This window comes from Rhinopithecus bieti, unplaced genomic scaffold (genome assembly GCF_001698545.2).
Source record: "Rhinopithecus bieti isolate Rb0 unplaced genomic scaffold, ASM169854v2 scaffold_24306, whole genome shotgun sequence".
In the NCBI taxonomy this organism is placed as follows: Eukaryota; Metazoa; Chordata; class Mammalia; order Primates; family Cercopithecidae; genus Rhinopithecus; species Rhinopithecus bieti.
This window is the reverse complement of record NW_016811898.1, coordinates 847,609-867,273: the sequence shown is the minus strand read 5'-3', so window position 1 is coordinate 867,273 and position 19,665 is coordinate 847,609. Positions and strand designations below refer to the sequence as shown.

At 39.8% G+C, this 19,665-nt stretch overlaps 1 protein-coding gene across 1 annotated transcript in view; it reads left to right on the top strand.

Moving 5' to 3' along the window:
- The window catches only part of NT5DC3 (5'-nucleotidase domain containing 3), a 66,644-nt gene that overhangs the window by 9,721 nt on the left and 37,258 nt on the right, over positions 1–19,665 (top strand). Inside the window, exon 2 of the mRNA XM_017895341.1 lies at positions 16,768–16,952. Coding sequence (XP_017750830.1) covers positions 16,768–16,952 — 185 coding nt within the window. The remainder of the gene's footprint in view (positions 1–16,767; positions 16,953–19,665) is intronic.

Genomic DNA, 19,665 nt, shown 5'->3' with positions numbered 1-19,665 from the left:
TGTTTCTTTTGGTGTTTTCTTTCCAACTACCTTTCCTGTCCCCCCCCCCCTCCCTCCCCTGCTCCCCCCCTCTTCCCCCCTCTCTCCCCCTCTCTCCCCCTCTCTCCCTCTCTCCCTCTCTCCCTCTTCCTCTCTCCTCTCTCTCTCTCGTCTGTTTTGGTCTTTCCTCGAGGTATTTTTTCTGTGTGTTCGAGGGCAGGTTTTGGAAGTCTCCCATGACCTTGTAATCATAGGGTCGTCCTTACATGGATTTGGGTTTGAATTTATTCTTCTTATATTGTCTGACAATCTGTATGAGCCCATTCTTACATTGCTATGAAGAAATACCCGAGACTGGGTAATTTATAAAGAAAAGTGGTTTAATTGACTCACAGTTCAGCATGGCTAGGGAGGCCTTGGGAAACTTAGAATTGTGGCAGAAGGCACCTCTTTACAGGGCATCAGGAGACAGAATGAGTGCCAGCAGGGGAAATGCCAGATGCCTATAAAACCATCAGATCTCATGAGGTTTGCTCATCATCACAAGAACAGCATGGGGGAAGCTGCCTCCATGATTCAGTTACCTCTTCCCGCCCTTGACACATGGGGGTTATGGGGATTACAATTCAAGGTGAGATTTGGGTGGGGACATAGAGCCAAACCATATCACAAACCCAACTGAGAAACTGAGTGATAGTGATCTGGCACTCCTGGTAGAAGTCAATGCAAACTCTCTGGATAAATAGACCTTAAGCCCAGGCCTCCCAGGATTCTCAAGATTAGATCTGAGCTTACAATCCAAAATTTAAAAATACACAAATAAGCCACCATAAGGGAGAACCAGCAGAATCAGCAGACAGCACAATTAGTATTAGGAGGACTTAAGATACTAGAATTATTAAGTAAAGAATATATATAGTGCTACCTGAGAATGTTTGAAACTTTTGGAGAAATAAGAGATGAAATGGAAAATGTGAGCAGAAAATATGAAGCTACTAAAATTATCAGGCAGGTTTTAAAAAGAACCAAATAGAAATTTTAGAAATTAAAGTTTTAATCTTTAAAATTTAAAGTTTAATGGAATGGTTTTAACTTTCAGATTAGAAAAAGAAGAAACAAGAATTAATGGTCTGGGCGATAACTCTGAGAACATTATCCAGAGTATAATATAATCAAAGAGATGGATATTGTGAAAGCAGTTGACAGACTGATAGTGTGAGATGTCAAACATATGTCTAATTGGAGTTCCAGTAGGAGAGATTGGCAATTGGGGGAGAGAAAATATTAAAAGAAAAAATTGCTGAAAGTTTTCCAAAACAAATGAAAGACAGAGTCCTCAAACTTAGAATGCAAAGCAAATCCCAAGCAGGATGAATAAGAAGTAATATATACAAAAGACAAAGAGAAGACCATAAAAGTAGCCAAAAAGACTCAAAGGCATAGTAGTTAAGAATATAGACCATGGAGCAAGCATACCTGGGATCAAATCCTAGCTTCATCATTTATAAGCCGTGACCTTGGGCAAATGATGTCTGTGTGTCTCAGTTTCCTTATATGTAAAAAGGGGCTAACAATAATACCTGTCTCTGATGATTGGTAGGTTTAAATGAGTTAATGTATGTAGAGTTTTTAAAATAGTACCTGTTGCGTAGTAAGTCCCTTGTAAATGTCAACCACAATTATCGATGGTGTTATTACCATAAAGGACTGGGAGACTGATAGACTTTTGAACAGTGATAGCAGAACCTTCAAGACAGTAGATCACTTCAAAGTCTGACAGAAAAATGTCAGTTTAGAATTGTATATCTAGTTCAATAATCATTTAAGAAAGAATGTGAAGACACTTTTTTTAAAATTAAAAGCTAAGAGCTTTACCATCAAGAAACTCACTAAAGGAACTTCTAAAGGATATATATATATGTAAAGAAAAAAAAATTTTCCAAAGGTCTTAGATGCAAGTAAAAATGGAGAAAAAAGAAATTGGTAGACATGTGAATAAATCTAAACAAATATTGACAATGTTGAAATCAATCCAAAAGTGGATAGGAGAGAAGGTAAAAGACACAGAAAAAGCAAGAAATAGTATAGAATGTGATGGGGAAAATAATTCCAAATATATTAATTATCATGATAAACTCAGATTAAAAGACAGATTGTCAGATCAGATACAAGAAACAGTCCAGCTGGATGCTGTTTATAAGAGATGTACTCCAAAACAAAGATATAGAAAGGTTGAGTTTAATAGTATGGGAAAAGATATCTTGGGTAAATGGTAACCAAAGAAAACAGCAAGTTATTAATATCAGACAAATATCAAAATGATATTAAAGGGAAATACATACTATTAACTGTAAGAAAAGTTGCAAACCACAGTTCATGGGCCAGTTGTACCCTGATGTCTCTTTTTGTATATTAAGTTTTATTGGAATATAGCCACACCCATTTGTTTCTGGTTCTCCTGGATGTCAGAGGTGAGCAGTTGCAACAGAGACTATATGCAGATCCGCAAATATTTAACTGGCCCTTTATAGAAAACGTGTTATCTGCTGAACTAGAACTACAGAAATATACCTACATGGGTGACTCTCACAAGAATAATTTTGAGTAAAAAGAAAAAAGCAAGTTGCAGACATATACCAATTATAAAAGGTTTTTAAAACACATAAAAATACTATAGATTACTTGTAGGGACACACATGTATGTGGTAAAAGTCTAGAGAAATGCAGGAGAGGCCGGGTGCGGTGGCTCACGCTTGTAATCCCAGCACTTTGGAAGGCTGAGGTGGGTGGATCACTTGAGGCCGGGAGTTGAAGACCAGCCTGGCCAACATGGTGAAACCCCGTCTCTACTAAAAATATAAAAATTAGCCGGGCATGGTGGCGCATACCTGTAATCCCAGCTACTCGGGGGGCCGAGGCAGGAGGATCCCTTGAACCCGGGTGGTGGGGTGTTGCAGTGAGCTGAGATCATGCCACTATACTCCAGCCTGGGCAACAGAGTGAGACTCCATCTCCAAAAAAAAAAGAAAAAAAGAAAAAAACAAGAGAGTGGTTTAAACACCAAAATCTGGGTAGTGGTTATGTCAGAGGCAGGAGGAGCCTGCAGATGAGGGTGGAAGGGATTTTATATCCCACTTGGATGGTAGGGATGTGGGTGTTCTTTGTATTATCTTTACCTTTCTTTATGTCTTAGAAATAGCAAGATACATTCTTTAAAAGTCTTCCCCATAGTTTAGGTGTATGATGTTGATCCTGTGGCCATACAAGAAAGTAGTAAAAAGTTTTAAGGGAGAAACATGCCGCATCATAATTTTCACATTTTCAGATAGGAAACAAATGCCTAAAATAGGAAAACCTAAGATTCTGGCAAGTGGAGGGGCCTCTGGAGGTCATAGAGTTCAGTCCTCTGCTGAAAGAAGAAATCTGTTTTTCCATAGACTTTATTAGTGGCCATCTGGCATCTGCTTGAGCTTGTTGTGTGATCACAAGGCTGCCCATTTTATTTTGGATGGCTGAGTCACAGAGAGTACTTCTGATTCTCCTTCCATATGGAGATAGTTGCTTAAATATGAAGGTGGTGATCATGCATCATCACTGCAACTCGCCTTTGATTTGATCATTTTGGAAGCTCAACTTTGATTTCACTCTAGTTTGTCACTATCCCTTTGAAAGTGAACCATTTGTTCCTGACCTGTGGTCTGACTGGTTCGTGGTGAAGGGGGGCAACTGGCTCTTCCTTGGTGAACAAACACTGTACTTCTGTAACTTTAAGAGTTAATTCATGTTCAGTTTGTGGCCAGCCAAATCCTGACTTTGTCCTTCTTATATTGACATGATGTAATTTTAGAGAAGGAAAATAAAAGATTTTTAAAAATCTCCTTTGCAAATAAGTACTTAGAAGACAATGATAGAATTCTATTATTTTTTAAAAGTCAATACTACGTATTATAGCTAGGAGAGTGCAGAGAGAAAGAGAGGCTGGCTGATTGATCAAGCTGGGTTTTATAGGAAATTTTTATACTTTAAAGGATTGGTCCTTGATTTGAGTAACTTTTTCATTTTACTAGGGCTTTGAGGAAATGTTTCATGCCAAGTGAATTGATAAGATACTGATGTATAAACCTGAATATAATTTTAATTTGTATTTAGAGATGCAACTCTCTGCGTAGATTGTAATATTTTGTTCTCATTTGAGCAGAAAAATCGACTTGAGAAACACTACTAGTGAATATTAATCCTTAGCTAAGGTAGCAGACCTTTCAAACATTTTGCCCTCAGTATTCTTTTATACACTTTAAATTACTGAAGATCCTAGAGTTTCTGTTTATACATTAGTCTCAAGTAGACTTTTAAAGAATGTATTCTGCTATTATATTGCCTGATTGTATTGGAAATTAAAACCCAGAGAATTGTAAGATATGTATTTATTGATTCATTTAATTATTTTTTGAGACTCTGTCTCCCAGGCTGAAGTGCAGTGGTGCAATCATGGCTCACTGCAACCTCCATCTCCTGGGTTCAAGCAATTCTCCTGCCTCAGCTTCCCGAGTAGCTGGGATTACAGGTGTGTGCCACTACACCCAGCTAATGTTTTGTATTTTTAGTAGAGACAGGGTTTCACCATGTTGGCCAGGCTGGTCTGGAACTCCTGACCTCAGGTGATCCGCCTGTCTTGGCCTCCCAAAGTGCTGGGATTACAGGTGTGAGCCACTGCGCCCAGGCATATGTATTTATTGATTCATTTAAAATACCAGTCTGTTACCTGTTAACATAAATGGCATGCTTTTTATGAAAAATTACTGTTTTCCAAAATAAAAGACATTTAGAAGAATGTCATGGTTTTATATTTGTGCAAAGTTCTGTGATGTCTGGATTAATAGATTCTCAAATCTGATTCTGTCTATTGCAGTATCCTCTGGCAAAAGAAGTGACAGTGAAAAAGGCAGATTGTCTCTGTATTTAATTTTCATTGCTTCTGTAACAAATTACCAGAAATTAGTGATTGACAACAGTACAGTATATTGTCTTCATAGTTCTGGAAGTTAAAAGTCTGAAATAGGTCTCACTGGGGTAGAATCAAGGTGTTGCAGCACTGCATTTCTTTCTGAAGGTTCTGGGGGAGACAGTTTTCTTAAACTTTTCAGTTTCAAGAGGCTCCCCACATTGTTTGTAGCCCCTTGCATTTTCAAAGCCAGCAATGGCTTTCTGAGTCTTTCTCAAATCACATCTCTGTCACACTGAATCTTTTGCCCTCCTTTTCCATACTTAAGGACCCTTGTGATTACATTGGGTCCACGTGGATAATCCAGGCTAACTTTATTTGAAAGTCAGCTGATACCAATCTTAATCCATCTGCAACCTTAATTCTCCCTTGCCATGTAAGGTAACATATTCACAGGTTCTAGGGATTAGGACATGGACATCTTTGGAGAGCCATTATTCTGTCTGCCACATCTTAACTCTATTATGAGAATAGTTTTGACCTCAAAGATTCCCTGGAGAGGAGGTCGGGGAGGTTTCCCAGATTATGATGGTAACTGCTGATCTAGGAAAAATTGATCTGTTGAATGAATGAATAGAAAAAAGAAGGGATTGACAGTTATGAAGCACCTACTTTCAGCCAAGCACTGTGCCAAACATTTGACCTGCATTGTAATGTTTAATGGCTGTGTGACTTTGGGCCAGCTAGTTTACTTCTTAGCCTTATTTTTTTACCCCATCTGCATATGAGGGATTGTAGTATCCACTTCATGGAGTTCTTGGGACATTAATTGAGGTGATGAATGAGAAGTACCCGGTGCACAGCATGTGGATGGCATTTATATAGGCACATATATTTCTTTTCTACTTCCTGCATACTGTAATGAAACATTTTTGAGATTGCCTATTTTTTGATTGTTTGACTTGGCTCTCTTCTCTTCGACAGGGTCTTGCTCTGTTACCCAGGTTACAGTGCAGTGGCACAGTCAGGCTCACTGCAGCCTTGAGTGCCTGGGCTCAAGGCATCCTTCCATCGCAGCCTCCCAATTAGCTACCTGTGCCTGGCTAATTTTAAAATTGTTTTGTAGAGACAGAGTTTTGATTTGCTCCGCAGGCTGGTCTTGAACTCCTGGCTTCAAGCCATCCTTCTGCGTTGGCCTCCCAAAGTGTTGGGATTATAAGTGTGAGCCACTGTGCTGTGCACAGTTTTCTTTTTCTAAGGACTTTTTCCCTTGCAGCTGAATGTACTTTTCTTTTGATCAGTTCTGTTGATTTTTTAAAGATTTTATTTTTAAAGATTAGGTTGTCATTAAATCATTACTATATTTAATTTTATTTCAAATGTAGTTGTGTGTAGTTTTATTTTTGTAACTTCAGGAAGTGTGATGGATTTCTGTGGAGTAGTCAGAATTACAGATATTACTTACAGGGTAATAAGGGGTATAATTTTAACTGTTGGTGGGAGTAGTGTAAATGTCATGTGCATTATTAATTAGTCGGATGAGTAATTCTATTTGCCGTGGATTACTTCTCCTTGGAGACAATGCAAATATGTAAACGAATGGAAAAATGAATGTTTCTTCTTAGATTATCAGACACAATAAAAGTGACTCTTAAATTGCCTCTTCCTGGGCGGTATGCCCAGCCCCATGCCAGGTTCCTCTGTCTTGCATCAGTGTGATGTTTGGTGGTCTGCCTGTGATATTGTCCTGTATTTATAATCCCCTGTGCAGCATCTGGCACATTGTAGGTATGGAAATGCTTATTGAAACAGATTTCCTATGGGTCTAGTAAATGGGAAAACCAATTTACAAGGATACTACATATTGTATGATCTCATTGATGTAAAATTCTGGCAAATGCAAAGGAATCTGACCAAAAGAAAATGAGTAGTGGCCTGGGGATGGTTAGGGGTGGAGGGAGGGTGGGCTGGAATTTAAGGGAATGTGAAGAAAGGTTAGGGGGTGTTAGATGCTCATTGCCTTGATTGTGATGATGGCATCACAGATGTCTTTGCAGTATATGTCAAACCCAATCAAACTGTATACTTTATGTGCAGTTTATTATATTGCATCTCAATAAAACTATAAAGTGAAAATACAGAAATAAGAGAAGGACTCTAGTTTAGCCTGGCTTGAGTCCGGTACCCACCTCAGGAGTGGCCCAGCATGTTCTGTCAGGTGTTGTGCCCTGGACCAGCAGTTGTGACTGGAGGGGCAGGTGCCAGAAGAAACTGGGGAAGAGTCACTTCTTATATAAGGATTGGAGCATACTGGGCAGGTAATCCTATCAGTGTTCACTTTCACTGTGGAAAGGATACCTTGGGCATTTTGTTTCGTCTCGACATACGCCATTGGACTATTGCAGAGGTAAAAATGACTTAAAACCGAGTGGTTATTAGAGATACTGGAAAAAACAGTTTCTGGCTAAAAATTTACATCTCTTTAAGGTCTAGCAGTTACACACTCTTAAGAATTGTCATCTCAACCTTGGCCTTCAAAGTCACAGTTTCTATTCAACTGTTTCCTTTATTGTAATGAATTATTAGCAGAAAGGATATTAAGTGGACACAACTATATCAAATAACATTTGTTGGTACTAAGTGTGACATACCAAAACATAAAAAATTGTGAAATTGCATTATGATCAACTTGTTCCCTAGCATATCAGAAGAGATTCACATTTTTCAACCATTAATAGCAGAACTGACTGTACTGCCCTGTGCCTAGCCTGGCTGGACAGAAGGAAGTTGGAACTTGGTGAAAGTTGCTAAGAGATAAATCACCTGAATTAGGGTGTCTTTTTCTTGTAGTTTTCATGGTTACAGATGTGAAGTTTAAAACAGGACCTGAGTTCACCTGTAGTGAGATAATGGAAAAGGTAAATACTGCCTCAAGGTAGACACAAAAATTTGCTTATGCTTATTTTCACATTTCCGATTCATAGGTATACTTTTAAAAGAAATTTTGAAACCTTGATGTTTTCAGTCTACACGTGAACTTTTAAAGGAGAATTTGAAGCCATGTTAAATAAATATGAAATCTTAAAGTATCTGGAATATCTGTGAGCATTTTTGAAGTATGTGAATATTATGAAATATAAACAGAAGTTGAGATTTGGTCCAATTAGGGAAAACAAATAAACAAAACCCCAAAACAAAAACATGCTCTTTTTTGATTTAGGAACGTAGAAATATATATTTAAAATGTGACCTTGAGCTGTTAATTTCATCTTCATTTTCCTCTGTGAAATGGGTATAATTGTGTCTTGCATTAAGTGAGGTCTTGTACATTGCTTCATATAATGCCTGGTATGTAGTAAATGCACATAATTGTTATCCACTGAATTAACTTTTTGGTTGACTGAGCACTGGGGAGATTCACAGAAAGCTTGGTACATGGAGGGTAGTAGGAGAATGGGAGGCTTTTTCTGTTTTTTTTTTTTTTTTTTTTTTTTTTTTTGTAGCTTCTAAAATTCTCCAAGGAAAATTTTTTTCTAGAAAAACAGCTTGAAATCTAGGACATATACCAAAAAGAAAAATCATAACTTACTAAAGAAAAATGCCATCTTAGTGTCTCTGGGATTGTGATTTGCTTTATCAATACAATTGAACTTTTAAGGATTTTCAAGTGTATCTCACCTCCTCTGATCATGTTCTTGTTAACACACTTGGGTTTCTGGGTACAAATATCTGAGATGTACATTTGGGCCTCCAGATGGAGCATGTTTTCCCCCAGTTTTTGCTTTATTAATATCAGTGTAACAAAATCTTTGCATATAGATCTTTACCTACATCTCTATTTCCTTAGCATAGATTCCTAGAAAGGATTACTGGGTCAAAGGGTATGAATATTTTTAACAGACTCTTGATATGTATTGCCAAGCTGTTTTCTAGAAAGCTTGTTCTGATTTATACTCTTAAACAGCTAGGAGTGAAGCTGCCCAGGTCCTGGCACGAGGTTCCGTTATTACAGACAAATCAAGAATAGAGCATCCCCAAAACAGCACACACAGATAGCACTACCACTAGCAGCAGCAACACTGCTGCAACCTGACAAGAGGAAAATGACTTCTTACTTTATTTCTTAGCCAAATAACACATGCTTATTATAGAAAACCATGTAAATGAAATAAAGACAGTAGAGACATTTGTAATTCCACCTGTTGAGACGCCTGTTAACTGTGTTTACTTGTTTTAATTTGCTTTTTTTTGGTAATTCGAGTGGTTGAACGTTTAGTTTACCAACTATTTCCTTTTGTATGGATTTTTAAAATATTAAGAAGACTAGACCATTGCTGTTTGTCTTTTCAATTTTTTGGTCTAATATACTCAACTCTTTTCCCAAATTGTTGTTTTGATATTTTTAGATGCACAGGTGTTAAAAAATCTTATGTTGCAAATCTGTCAGTAGTTTTCTTCGTGATTTATTCTGTTGCTTTTTTTTTTTTTTTTTTACATTTGGAAAGTTATGTTTTATTCAGAGATGAAATAAATGGTGATCTATATTTTCTTGTTTTTAATGTTAAAAAATTTTAAACTCTGGCTCACATGGTGTTTCTTTTCTACCTTTTAATGTTTGAAATTTTAAACTCTGACTCACATGGTGTTTGTTTTACAGCATAATTTGAAGGAAAGTCTTACTTGACATTCTTTTCACATAGGTGTTCGGTGTTTATGCATACACATTAGACAAAGACAGAATATTCCAGGCAGATGTAACTCTGGTCAGTATTCAACCACAGCATATGTTGGAGAACACAGAGCAGTGGATGACCCATCTTGTTGAAAGTAGGGCATGGGAAGGAGAATTTAATATTGGAGAAATGGAATAAAGTATACATTGGGAATGCCTTTGATACCAGATTAAAAAGTTAACATTTATCGTCAGAAGTTTGAGTGGCTGAATTTTCTTACAATAAACGTTTAGTAGAAGTCGTTCGGATGTAAGCAATAGAAAACTTAACTCTTTCCCATTGGCATCTTTTCTAGGTTCCTAGCAGTGGCCCCTCACATCTCCAAATTTATGTTCTCTTAAATCTACCTTTGGAAGAAAAGAGTGCCTCCTCCCTCAAATTCCCTTACAAATCCAGCAATTGACTCAATTGGACTTATTGGTTCACTTTGGCTGTAGAGAAAGTATGATGATTGGCTGGAGGGGATCCTATGTCTGCCTCAAACTAGTCAGCATTGGTAAGGGAATTCAGGTACTCTGTTAGGCCAGGCCTGGGTTACATGCCCTCCTTCTAGAGTCAGGAATGGAACCCCATGAGACCATATAGTCTGAATGTTGGGGAAGAGAGGTTTCCCAACAAAATCATGGTGTTGAAGGTTTATCAGTCAGGATAGGCTAGGTTATGCTGCAGTGACAAGCAACACCAAAATCCCAGTGGTTTATTACAGACAGTTATAACAAAGCCTATTTCTCACTCATGCAGAGTCTACTCGGGGACCCCCACAACTCTGCAGGGCAGGGCAGTCAGCTCCATGTGTTGGTTTAGCCTTCCATCCTCCTCTTCATCTTGTAGTGTTTGTATCATATCTCCATGATAGGCATGGCAGGGGAAGGGAGTGTGCACTGCTCTAGAAGTGACACTTGTCTCTTATGCGTGTGATCTGTTGTGACCAGAGCTGGCCAGAGTCAGGGGTGAGGTGTGGAGGGAGGATTGTGATCCTCCCCATGTACCTGCAAAGTGGAGCCAACTGGACGGGAGCAAGTATGAGATGGCACAGCCGCACTGAAGGGGCCCAGACACCCAGTGCCCACAGCCATCGCTTACCACAGGCAGCCTTTGGGACCTCAGTTTTTCCGGTCCATCCTTTGCACCCTCCTGTCTTCATCTGACTGGTTCCTGGGATAATGATGAGAGCAAGTAATGCATTTGGTAAACTTTTAGAGCTCTCCAGTGCTGTGTGCCTAAGGCACATCATATTTTTTAAAACATTAAGAATAATCATTGACATCAATCAGGCCATGAATTTCTGCTCGGTGTTGTCTCCACACACTACTTGACAGCTCTGCCAAGCTCTAGGCCTGTACTAAGGGAGAGACATTTAGCATTTATGAGCATTAAAGAAGACAAAGTACTTGGCAAAATTGTACCTTCCAAGCTCACATCTTTACACAGCTTAAAAATGTTTCCTTGAATAAGTGGAAAGTATCTGACTTCTGTACCAGAATGAGGTTCTGCCTTCTTTCATATTCTCTCTCTCTCAATAGAAATGATAAAATTTAGACAAGAAATGGTATTTTTCTGTGGTGGCCTTAAAAAAGCAAAACAAAATGGAGCAGCCACTGTGGAAAACAGTAGGGCAGTTCCTAAAACAATGAAAAACAGGATTACCATATGAGTCAGGAATTCCACTTCTAGGTATTCACCCAAAAAGATTGAAAACGAGGATTTGGACAGATATTTGTATGCTCATAGCAGCATTATTCATAACAGCTGGAAGGTGGAAGCAACCCGACGGCCTGGTGATTGATAAATGGATAAACAAAAGGTGCTTTATATCTACGATGGACTGTGCAGCCTTCCAAAGGAGGGACTGACATATGCTACACCGTGGATGAACTTTGAGGTCATTATGCAAAAAGACAAAGACTGTATGACTCCACTTCTATGAGGTTCCTAGAATAGTTGGATTCATAGAGACAGGAAGTGGAGCAGTAGTTGCCCGGAAAGCTGGGGTGAATAGGGAATTGTTTAATGGGTACAGAGTTTCAGTTTTGCAAGAAGAAAAGAATTCCAGAGTTAGATGGTGGCGATGGTTGCACAAGGTGAATGTACTTAATGCCACTGAATTGCACTCTTAGAAATGGTTAACATGGTAAACTTTATGTAATGTATATTTTGCCACAATAAAAAACACAAAAAGCCAGAACCAAAACAGAAAGCTTACCAGTTTTTCCTATAGGTTGTTCACCACATTTCCCAGTGTTCTGTGGGATAAGCAGACGAAAAGCTGGAAGCTGCTGAAAACTGGAAGTGCCAGGGGCCTCCCAGCTTGCCACACTGTGTGCTGGAGGGTGCACCGCTCCCAGCTCAGAGTGGCTTGTATTAGAACTGAGTTTTGCTCAAGCTCTGGCCACAGCAACAGCACTGTCTCTCCATTTCTTTGTACTGATTGTATAGCCTTGCTGTCATCATCCATTACGTACAAAGGAATTCACTTTCTAAATTGGTACCCACTCTGGTTTCTCCTTTGAGAAAGTATGTAAGTGACTAGTCAAGAGGCATTCAGTTTATACTTTAGAGTCTAAAGTTTAGCCAGACTGTTTCTCTTTTGTGAGTGGTTGGCATTCTTTTCTTTTGCTTTGTAATTATTCATGTTTGTTCTTAACTTTTCTTCCTAAAGCTTGCACAGGTTGCCAAGATCCCTTTAAGATGCTGCTCCTCGTGTTCGAGGATGACACCTTAAACATCCAGGCTTTCAGCTGATGATGTCATGTGATGTACGTGTCTCAGGCTTTCACTCCCGCAGGGGAATTCCCATGCAGCTTTTGGAGATGTGCTGATCAGTCACGATTTCCTATCATAGTAGTTTTTCCTTGAGGGCTTTGTGTAGTCTTCTCAGGTAGCAGGAAGGGAGGGAGACTTTCTTGCCAGCACCGTTTCTAAATATAAACTTCTAATGAAGCAGGCTGTTCGAACCTCCCTTGGAAAGGTCATTTGTGAAAGTGGAGCTTTTGGTCACTCTGTAAGTGATCCCACTTCACCTGCATCATATGGACGATGCCATGTGGTCATATTCGGAAAATATCATCAGCAATGGCCCATTGATTTATGTAAGGCCAGAAGATCTTCGGTATTAGATATCAAAGAGCTTGGGTCTGCCAGCTTCTCCTCTTCCCTAGGACCAGTTCTTGTGAACTGTCTGCCTTTAAGTTTCTTAAGTGTCTATAACAGATATGTCTTATTGGCAAAAGAAAAATGAAAGCCGTAGTTCTTGTGGCCGGGTGTGGTGTCTCACACCTGTAACCCCAACACTTTGGGAGGTGGAGGCAGGCAGATCACCTGAGGTCAGGAGTTTGAGACTAGCCTGGCCAACATGGTGAAAACCCTGTCTCTACTAAAAATATAAAAATTAACCGGGCATGGTGATGTACACCTGTAATCTCAGCTACTTGGGAGGCAGAGGCAGGAGAATTGCTTGAACTTGGGAGGTGGAGGTTGCAGTGAACCGACATTGTACCACTGTACTCCAGCCTGGGTGACAGAGTGAAACTTCATCTTAAAAAAAAAAAAAAAAAGCCATGGTTGTTGTCTCATTGATTTTGATGAAAGAAAAATGAATGAAGAAATGGAATTGTTAGTGAATTGACTGTTTGGGTTTTCAGTAGGCTCAGTCACATCTAGATTGTCAGTGTGAGCGAAATTAATTTATTGATTCGTATATGTGCCTTCACAATGACCTGGAAATTCTGTGTAGAGATATAAAGACTTTGTTTTAATAAACTAGGTGCAATGTGGGAACTTAATTGGGAGCCATGAATAGGCTTTAGGGGATGAACCCCATGAAATTTTCTACAAAATCTGCACGTGCATGGAGAGGATTCCATGGCTTCTGTTAGGTTTTGAAAGGGATTCAGATCTCAAAGCTGTTAAGGAGCCTTGTGAAATGCTCAGAATACCTCACCGTGACTGGGTTGGTCCCTGACTGGGGCCTCAGTGCCCTGGTTAGAGCTGTTACTATGCAAGCAGGGTGCTTCTTGAATGTTTCAGGTGGCTCTTTAGAGTGAATGTGGATACTACGTGCCATTCATAAGTCAGAAAGAAGTGAGCAGAAAGGAAAGGGCAAGCCCAGACATGATGGATTGACTTTATTTTATTTTAGGAAAAAATGCACCTGAAAGGGAGTTAAGAACATAGATTCTGGAGCCAAACTTCCCAGGTTCAAATCCCAACCCTGCCATGTGGTGCTGGTGTATCCTTAGCAAATTAAGTAATTTCCATGCGTCTCTAGTGTCTTTGTTTGTGAAATGGGGATAAAGTAGTATTTGCTTCCTAAGGTTGTGGGAAGGATTAAATGAGAGAATGTATATCTTCTTGATACCATGTAGTAAATGGTAAGTGCTTAATAAATATTAGCTGTTATAATAGAGTCAGGTGGTTGTCCTTAGTAATGTGAGAAGTAATAAAATATGAACAGTTCAGGTTTTATGTACACGTACCTATCTCCAAAAAATCACCTGCCTTCAGCATTTGTCTGCCTGTGAGCTATTTCAAGAAAATTTTGGTGCATAAACATCATAAAAGGTGAAAAAAAATACTGTCATATATAATTTTAGCAAAATAGGGTAGTCCATGTTTTTGTCATAAAATATTGGATGATTGTGTTCATCCTGTTAGAGGTTAACCAGATGAGAATATCACTTTTTTTCTTTTTTTTTTTTTTTGTCTTTTGAAATATATTGCTCAGTCTTTGATCCTGAATTTCATCTAGGATATGGTCATGGAGGCCTCATCATCTGAGACGTCACCCTTATGGTTGGTTTCCCTGTCATCATTAGGTTGTAGAGAACTGCCGTCTCTTTCTGCATTCACCTCCTGGCACATCTGATAACTGTGAGATGTCTTCTCCCGTCAGCTTTCTTTTTGCCATTATGGATGGAAAATGAAAAACTGATTTCTCAACGGTGTTCCATGAAAGCAAAAGCAAAAAAAAAAAAAGACTGCAAAGATGGTGTTTTCAGACTTCTTTTATACCTTCTTGAAGGTTCTTTGCGCAATGCCATGAGAACTGAAGGATGATGTCATAGTGATGACTTGTTTCACTATTGCACTATCTTAAGTGATTTCTTATTCTCCTGCTTTCTTATTTTAGTCTTTTAAAAAATCACAGGTGGCGGCCGGGCGCGGTGGCTCAAGTCTGTAATCCCAGCACTTTGGGAGGCCGAGACGGGCGGATCACGAAGTCAGGAGATCGAGACCATCCTGGCTAACATGGTGAAACCCCGTCTCTACTAAAAAAATACAAAAATCTAGCTGGGTGTGGTGGTGGGCGCCTGTAGTCCCAGCTACTTGGACGCTGAGGCAGGAGAATGGTGTAAACCCGGGAGGCGGAGCTTGCAGTAAGCTGAGATCCGGCCACTGCACTCCAGCCTGGGCGACAGAGCGAGACTCCGTCTCAAAGAAAAAAAAAAGGTGGCAATAATTGAGAGGTAATGATGAAATAATTCTAATCAGTAAAATATTTCAGCATATTGGAAAAATAAGATCACCGACATCCCCTATTGCATCTTTGATTTTTTAAAAGGGTCCAGTGGACTCATGGAAATTGTAAGGTAGAATGAATTTTTGAAAGGCTTCCAAGAAAAAAATAGAAATCATGAAGTAGCAATCCTTACAAATAGTTAGAACTGCTCAAAAAAGAAACCCAAACCTAACATCCAGTGGACCCTGATGGTAGAAGGTAGTCACACATCTACAAACCCATCTGAAGGAAATCACCTGAAAGGCGAAGATTAACACATGAAGATGCTCATTGCAATGTTATTTTTTATTAAATAGGAAAAAACTTAAATGTGTAACTTAGAGTACAGGCTGAACATCCCTGATCTGAAAATCTAAAATCTACAGTGCTCCAAAATCTCAGACTTTTGCATGCTGACATGATGCTCCAAGGAAACACTCATTGGAGCATTTTGAATTTCAGACTTTTGGATTAGGGAGCCACAATCGGTAGGTATAATGCAAATATTCCAAAATACAAAAAAATTCGATATCCAAAATGGTTCTGTTCCCAAATGTTTTGGATAAGGGATGCTCAACCTGTAGTAGGTTAACTATGGCACACCAATGTGTATGTCAAAGTCTCATGTAATAGTTTATTCTCAAAAAGTATAGGCTCATGATTGAATATTAAATTTAGTGAGCTCAATGCAAACCTGTATATATAGTGTGAGGTTAGCTATCCAAAATATATACATAGAAAAATGTTGGCAGCAAATACATAAAATGTCAGTAGTTTTTTTCTGGGTGGTGAGATGACGTATGATATTTAGATTTGGTTAACTATACTTTTACTTTCCAAAATCTGCAACATGTATTTTTTAAACAAATCCTTTTTGTGATGTTGAAGCAAATGTTCATTTTTGGTAGCAAATGTTCTTTTATTGAGAAATAATTTATATACCATACAATTTACCCTTTTAGAGTCTCCCATTCAGTGGTTTTTAGTACTTTCACAAGAGTGTTCAACTATTACCATTGGCCAGGTACAGAGGCGCATGCCTGTAATCCCGGTACTTTGGGAGGCTGAGGAGGATGGGTTGTTCCTGCGCCCAGGAGTTTGAGACCAGCCTTGGCAACACAGGGAGACTTTGTCTCTACAAAAAGTACAAAAATTAGTAGGGTGTGATGGTCTGCACCTGTAGTCCCAGCAGCTCAGGAAGCTGAGGTGGGAGGATCGCTTGAGCCCTAGAGATTGAGGCTGCAGTGAGCTGTGATTGTGCCACTGCACTCCAGTCTGGTTAACCGAGTGAGACCTCATCTCAATCCCCCAAAACCATCACCACCATCAATTTCAGAACATTTTCATCACCACAAAAAGAAATTCTGTGCCCATTAGCAATCAGCGGTCCTACGCAACCATGAATCTCCTTTCTGTGCCTATGGGTTTGTCATTTCTGTACGTTTCATATGAATAGGATCATGCAACATGTGGTCCTTTGTGGCTGGCTTCCTTCACCAGCATGTTTTCAAGGTGAAGTAAATCTCTTTTGTAGTCTAGTTTACTCATTTTTTTTTCTTTAGAAATCATACTAACTCTTACTTATTATGTAATGTATTTTTTTTCTTTATTTCCAGAATTGGTTCCTTCCATTATGAGCAACTTGTTGAATCCAGATGCCATTTTCTCAAACAATGAAATGAGCCTGTCAGACATTGAAATCTATGGCTTCGATTATGATTACACCTTGGTGTTTTATTCAAAGCACCTCCACACGCTGATATTTAATGCTGCACGGGACCTTCTCATCAATGAACACCGGGTAAGATCAGAGGAACGTTTTAGCTTCTTCCTCCCCTTTTCCCCTTAGAACAGCCTTGAGCTGACATGACCCCATGTCTGCCACAGAGAAGTCGTTTAATAAATTGTTGCTGAATGAATAAGTAGATTTTGTTGCCTTCCAAATAACTCTTAACCTGGAAGATGATAGTTTTTTTAAAAAAAATCTTTAGATGTCTTTTGGCAAAAGACCTTCCCAAGATGTGCATTAATGGAGATTTGGCTGTAGATATTTACACTCTCGTCTTCACGGAATGACACGGTGTCTCCTGGAACTTGATGAATTGGCAGCCTGCCTGTTGAATTCTGGTTAGAAGGAATTCCTCAGATGTTAGGAGATGTTTTACCTTCAACACCTATTTGAATTGCTAAGAGCAAAGCATATTTGAATGTCTTTCTTCTGATATGTAGTATTGTTGAGAGTTTTTAATGAGGAAGGAAAAAAGAAAATATGCAACCCTATCATTTTTTTTCTTTAGTCTGATTTGAGTACACATTTCAGGAAGCAGGATAAGAAGTGTTCTCAGAAGTCTTGTGGGCCATACCCTTTGAGACCTCTCCTGGGAAGTACAGCTCAGATCTCCATCTCAGACAGGTGCACGTTGCCCTAGGAGGTGGTTCTGATTTTTGGGAAGTTCTTCCATGGGTTGAACAATTCTGCCTTCATACAGCTCTCACCATTGACCTCTTTTCTTCCTTGATTTATTGCTTCACATGTTGCTAAAGCCTCCTTGTGCCAAGCCCTGCAATACAAGCTGAGAAGATAAAGATGAGTAGGAGACAGGCATTGCCCGTAAAGAACCAACAGCCCAGTGCGGTCGTTGGTCACGTGGGCAGATCAGTTATGCAGCCTCCTAGTGGAGGTCTCCTTAGACATCGATTGTGTCTGACTGTGATGGTTAGAACAACTTTCTCTGCCTGAGGGAATTGGGGAAGCAAAGAAGGTGATATTTCAGCCAAATCTTGAAGGAGTTCGCAGCAAAGGAGGGCTGAGGGTGGGTATGAGTAACTTCTAACCCCAAATTATGTAAACTACTATTTTATATTTAACCGTTCGAGTACTAGACATATAATGAGCTAGTGTTGTATAGACCAGCCATTACGCCCTCCAAGACTTTTACCAAGTTGATTGTTCTTAGCTGTTTTCACCGTTCTCATTTGTCCTCTTTTCTTTTCATCATCCTAGTCATCTTTTTTGTGTGTGCTCTGGTTTGTTTCTCTTAAATGTGAGGCCTTGAAGATGTTACCCCAGGTGGGGTCCGGCTAGAGTGGAATAGAAGGAGACCATCACTTCCCTTATTCTGGATGCCATGTTTTTATTAATGTAGCCAAAATTCTCCTTAGTTTTGGATCCTAACTATTTGATTCAGCATATTTTCTGATCCCCCTCAGCTTTTGGTTACCAGTGGATTTAAGCAGCTCATTTTGTCCATATCCATAATGCAGTCATGGCATTTGCCACAAAGAAGCTTCCTTTCTGCCACTAAGCCAGCAACTGGCTTTCTTTAGTTATGGCCACTTTACTAGATGTGAAACCACCTAGCCACTTGGCATCCAGTGGCAGATCTCATTTGTTCAAGGGACTACTCTCTTCCATCTAAACTGCAGTCCTTTGCCTGGATCATGAGATGAAAGCCAACTAAGAACGAGGTGGTTCTGACCTTGGTTCCTGCCTGCCATCCCATGCCATCTGTTCACCACCCCCTAAAAGGTGGATCTAAAGGGGTGTTGCATTGGTGCTGGCATTTCAGTCCCAGGTCAGCTGCAGTGTTTTCTCTGACTTTGATGTCGTTTATAAAAAGCAGGCCATGATCCCAGTGGCAGTGTTCATTGATTGGCCAGTAGGTGCTGAAAGCACAGGTTCTAAGGCCTCACTGCTGGGGTTCAATTTCTGGGCTTCATCACTTATTTCCTACATAATCTTGATTGACTCACTCAGTTTCTCTGGACCTCAGTTTTCTCCCCCGTAAAATGGGCATAGTAACAGTGCTTTCCTCACGGTCACTGTGGTAAATGAATTAATAAATGTGAAGTAGATGGCACATAGAAAACACTCGGTCACCCTATCGTCTTTGTTTCTTTTTTTTTCTTTCTTTGCTGTGCTTTTTTTTTTTGGAGACGGGAGCCTCGCTCTGCCGCCCGGGCTGGAGTGCAGTGGCTTGCTCTCCGCTTACTGCTCGCTCCGCCTCCCAGGTTTACGCCATTCTCCTGCCTCAGCCTCCCGAGTAGCTGGGACTACAGACGCCTGCCACCTTGCCCGGCTAGTTTTTTGTATTTTTTTAGTAGAGACGAGGTTTCACCGTGTTAGCCAGGATGTTCTCGATCTCCTGACTTCGTGATCCGCCCGTCTCGGCCTCCCAAAGTGCTGGGATTATAGGCTTGAGCCACCGTGCCCGGCCATGTTACCTATTTATTAATACTAATACTACTATTTCTAATGTGCACAACAACCCTGCACACACATGTTGTCTCTGTTTGCAGCTGAGGAAACTGAGGTTCAAAAAATTAAGCTACTAGATCAAGGCCACAGGCCAGGAGACAGAACCAGGATTTGAACTCCGGTCTGTCTGTTTCCAAAGGACTCTTCTCTCCTCGACTCCATGTTGCCTCTCTTATGGGGTTACTAACACCTTTCCATCCTATGGTTTTTTTGGTTCAGATGCAAATAAAATATTCATGAAAATAAAAATTTATGA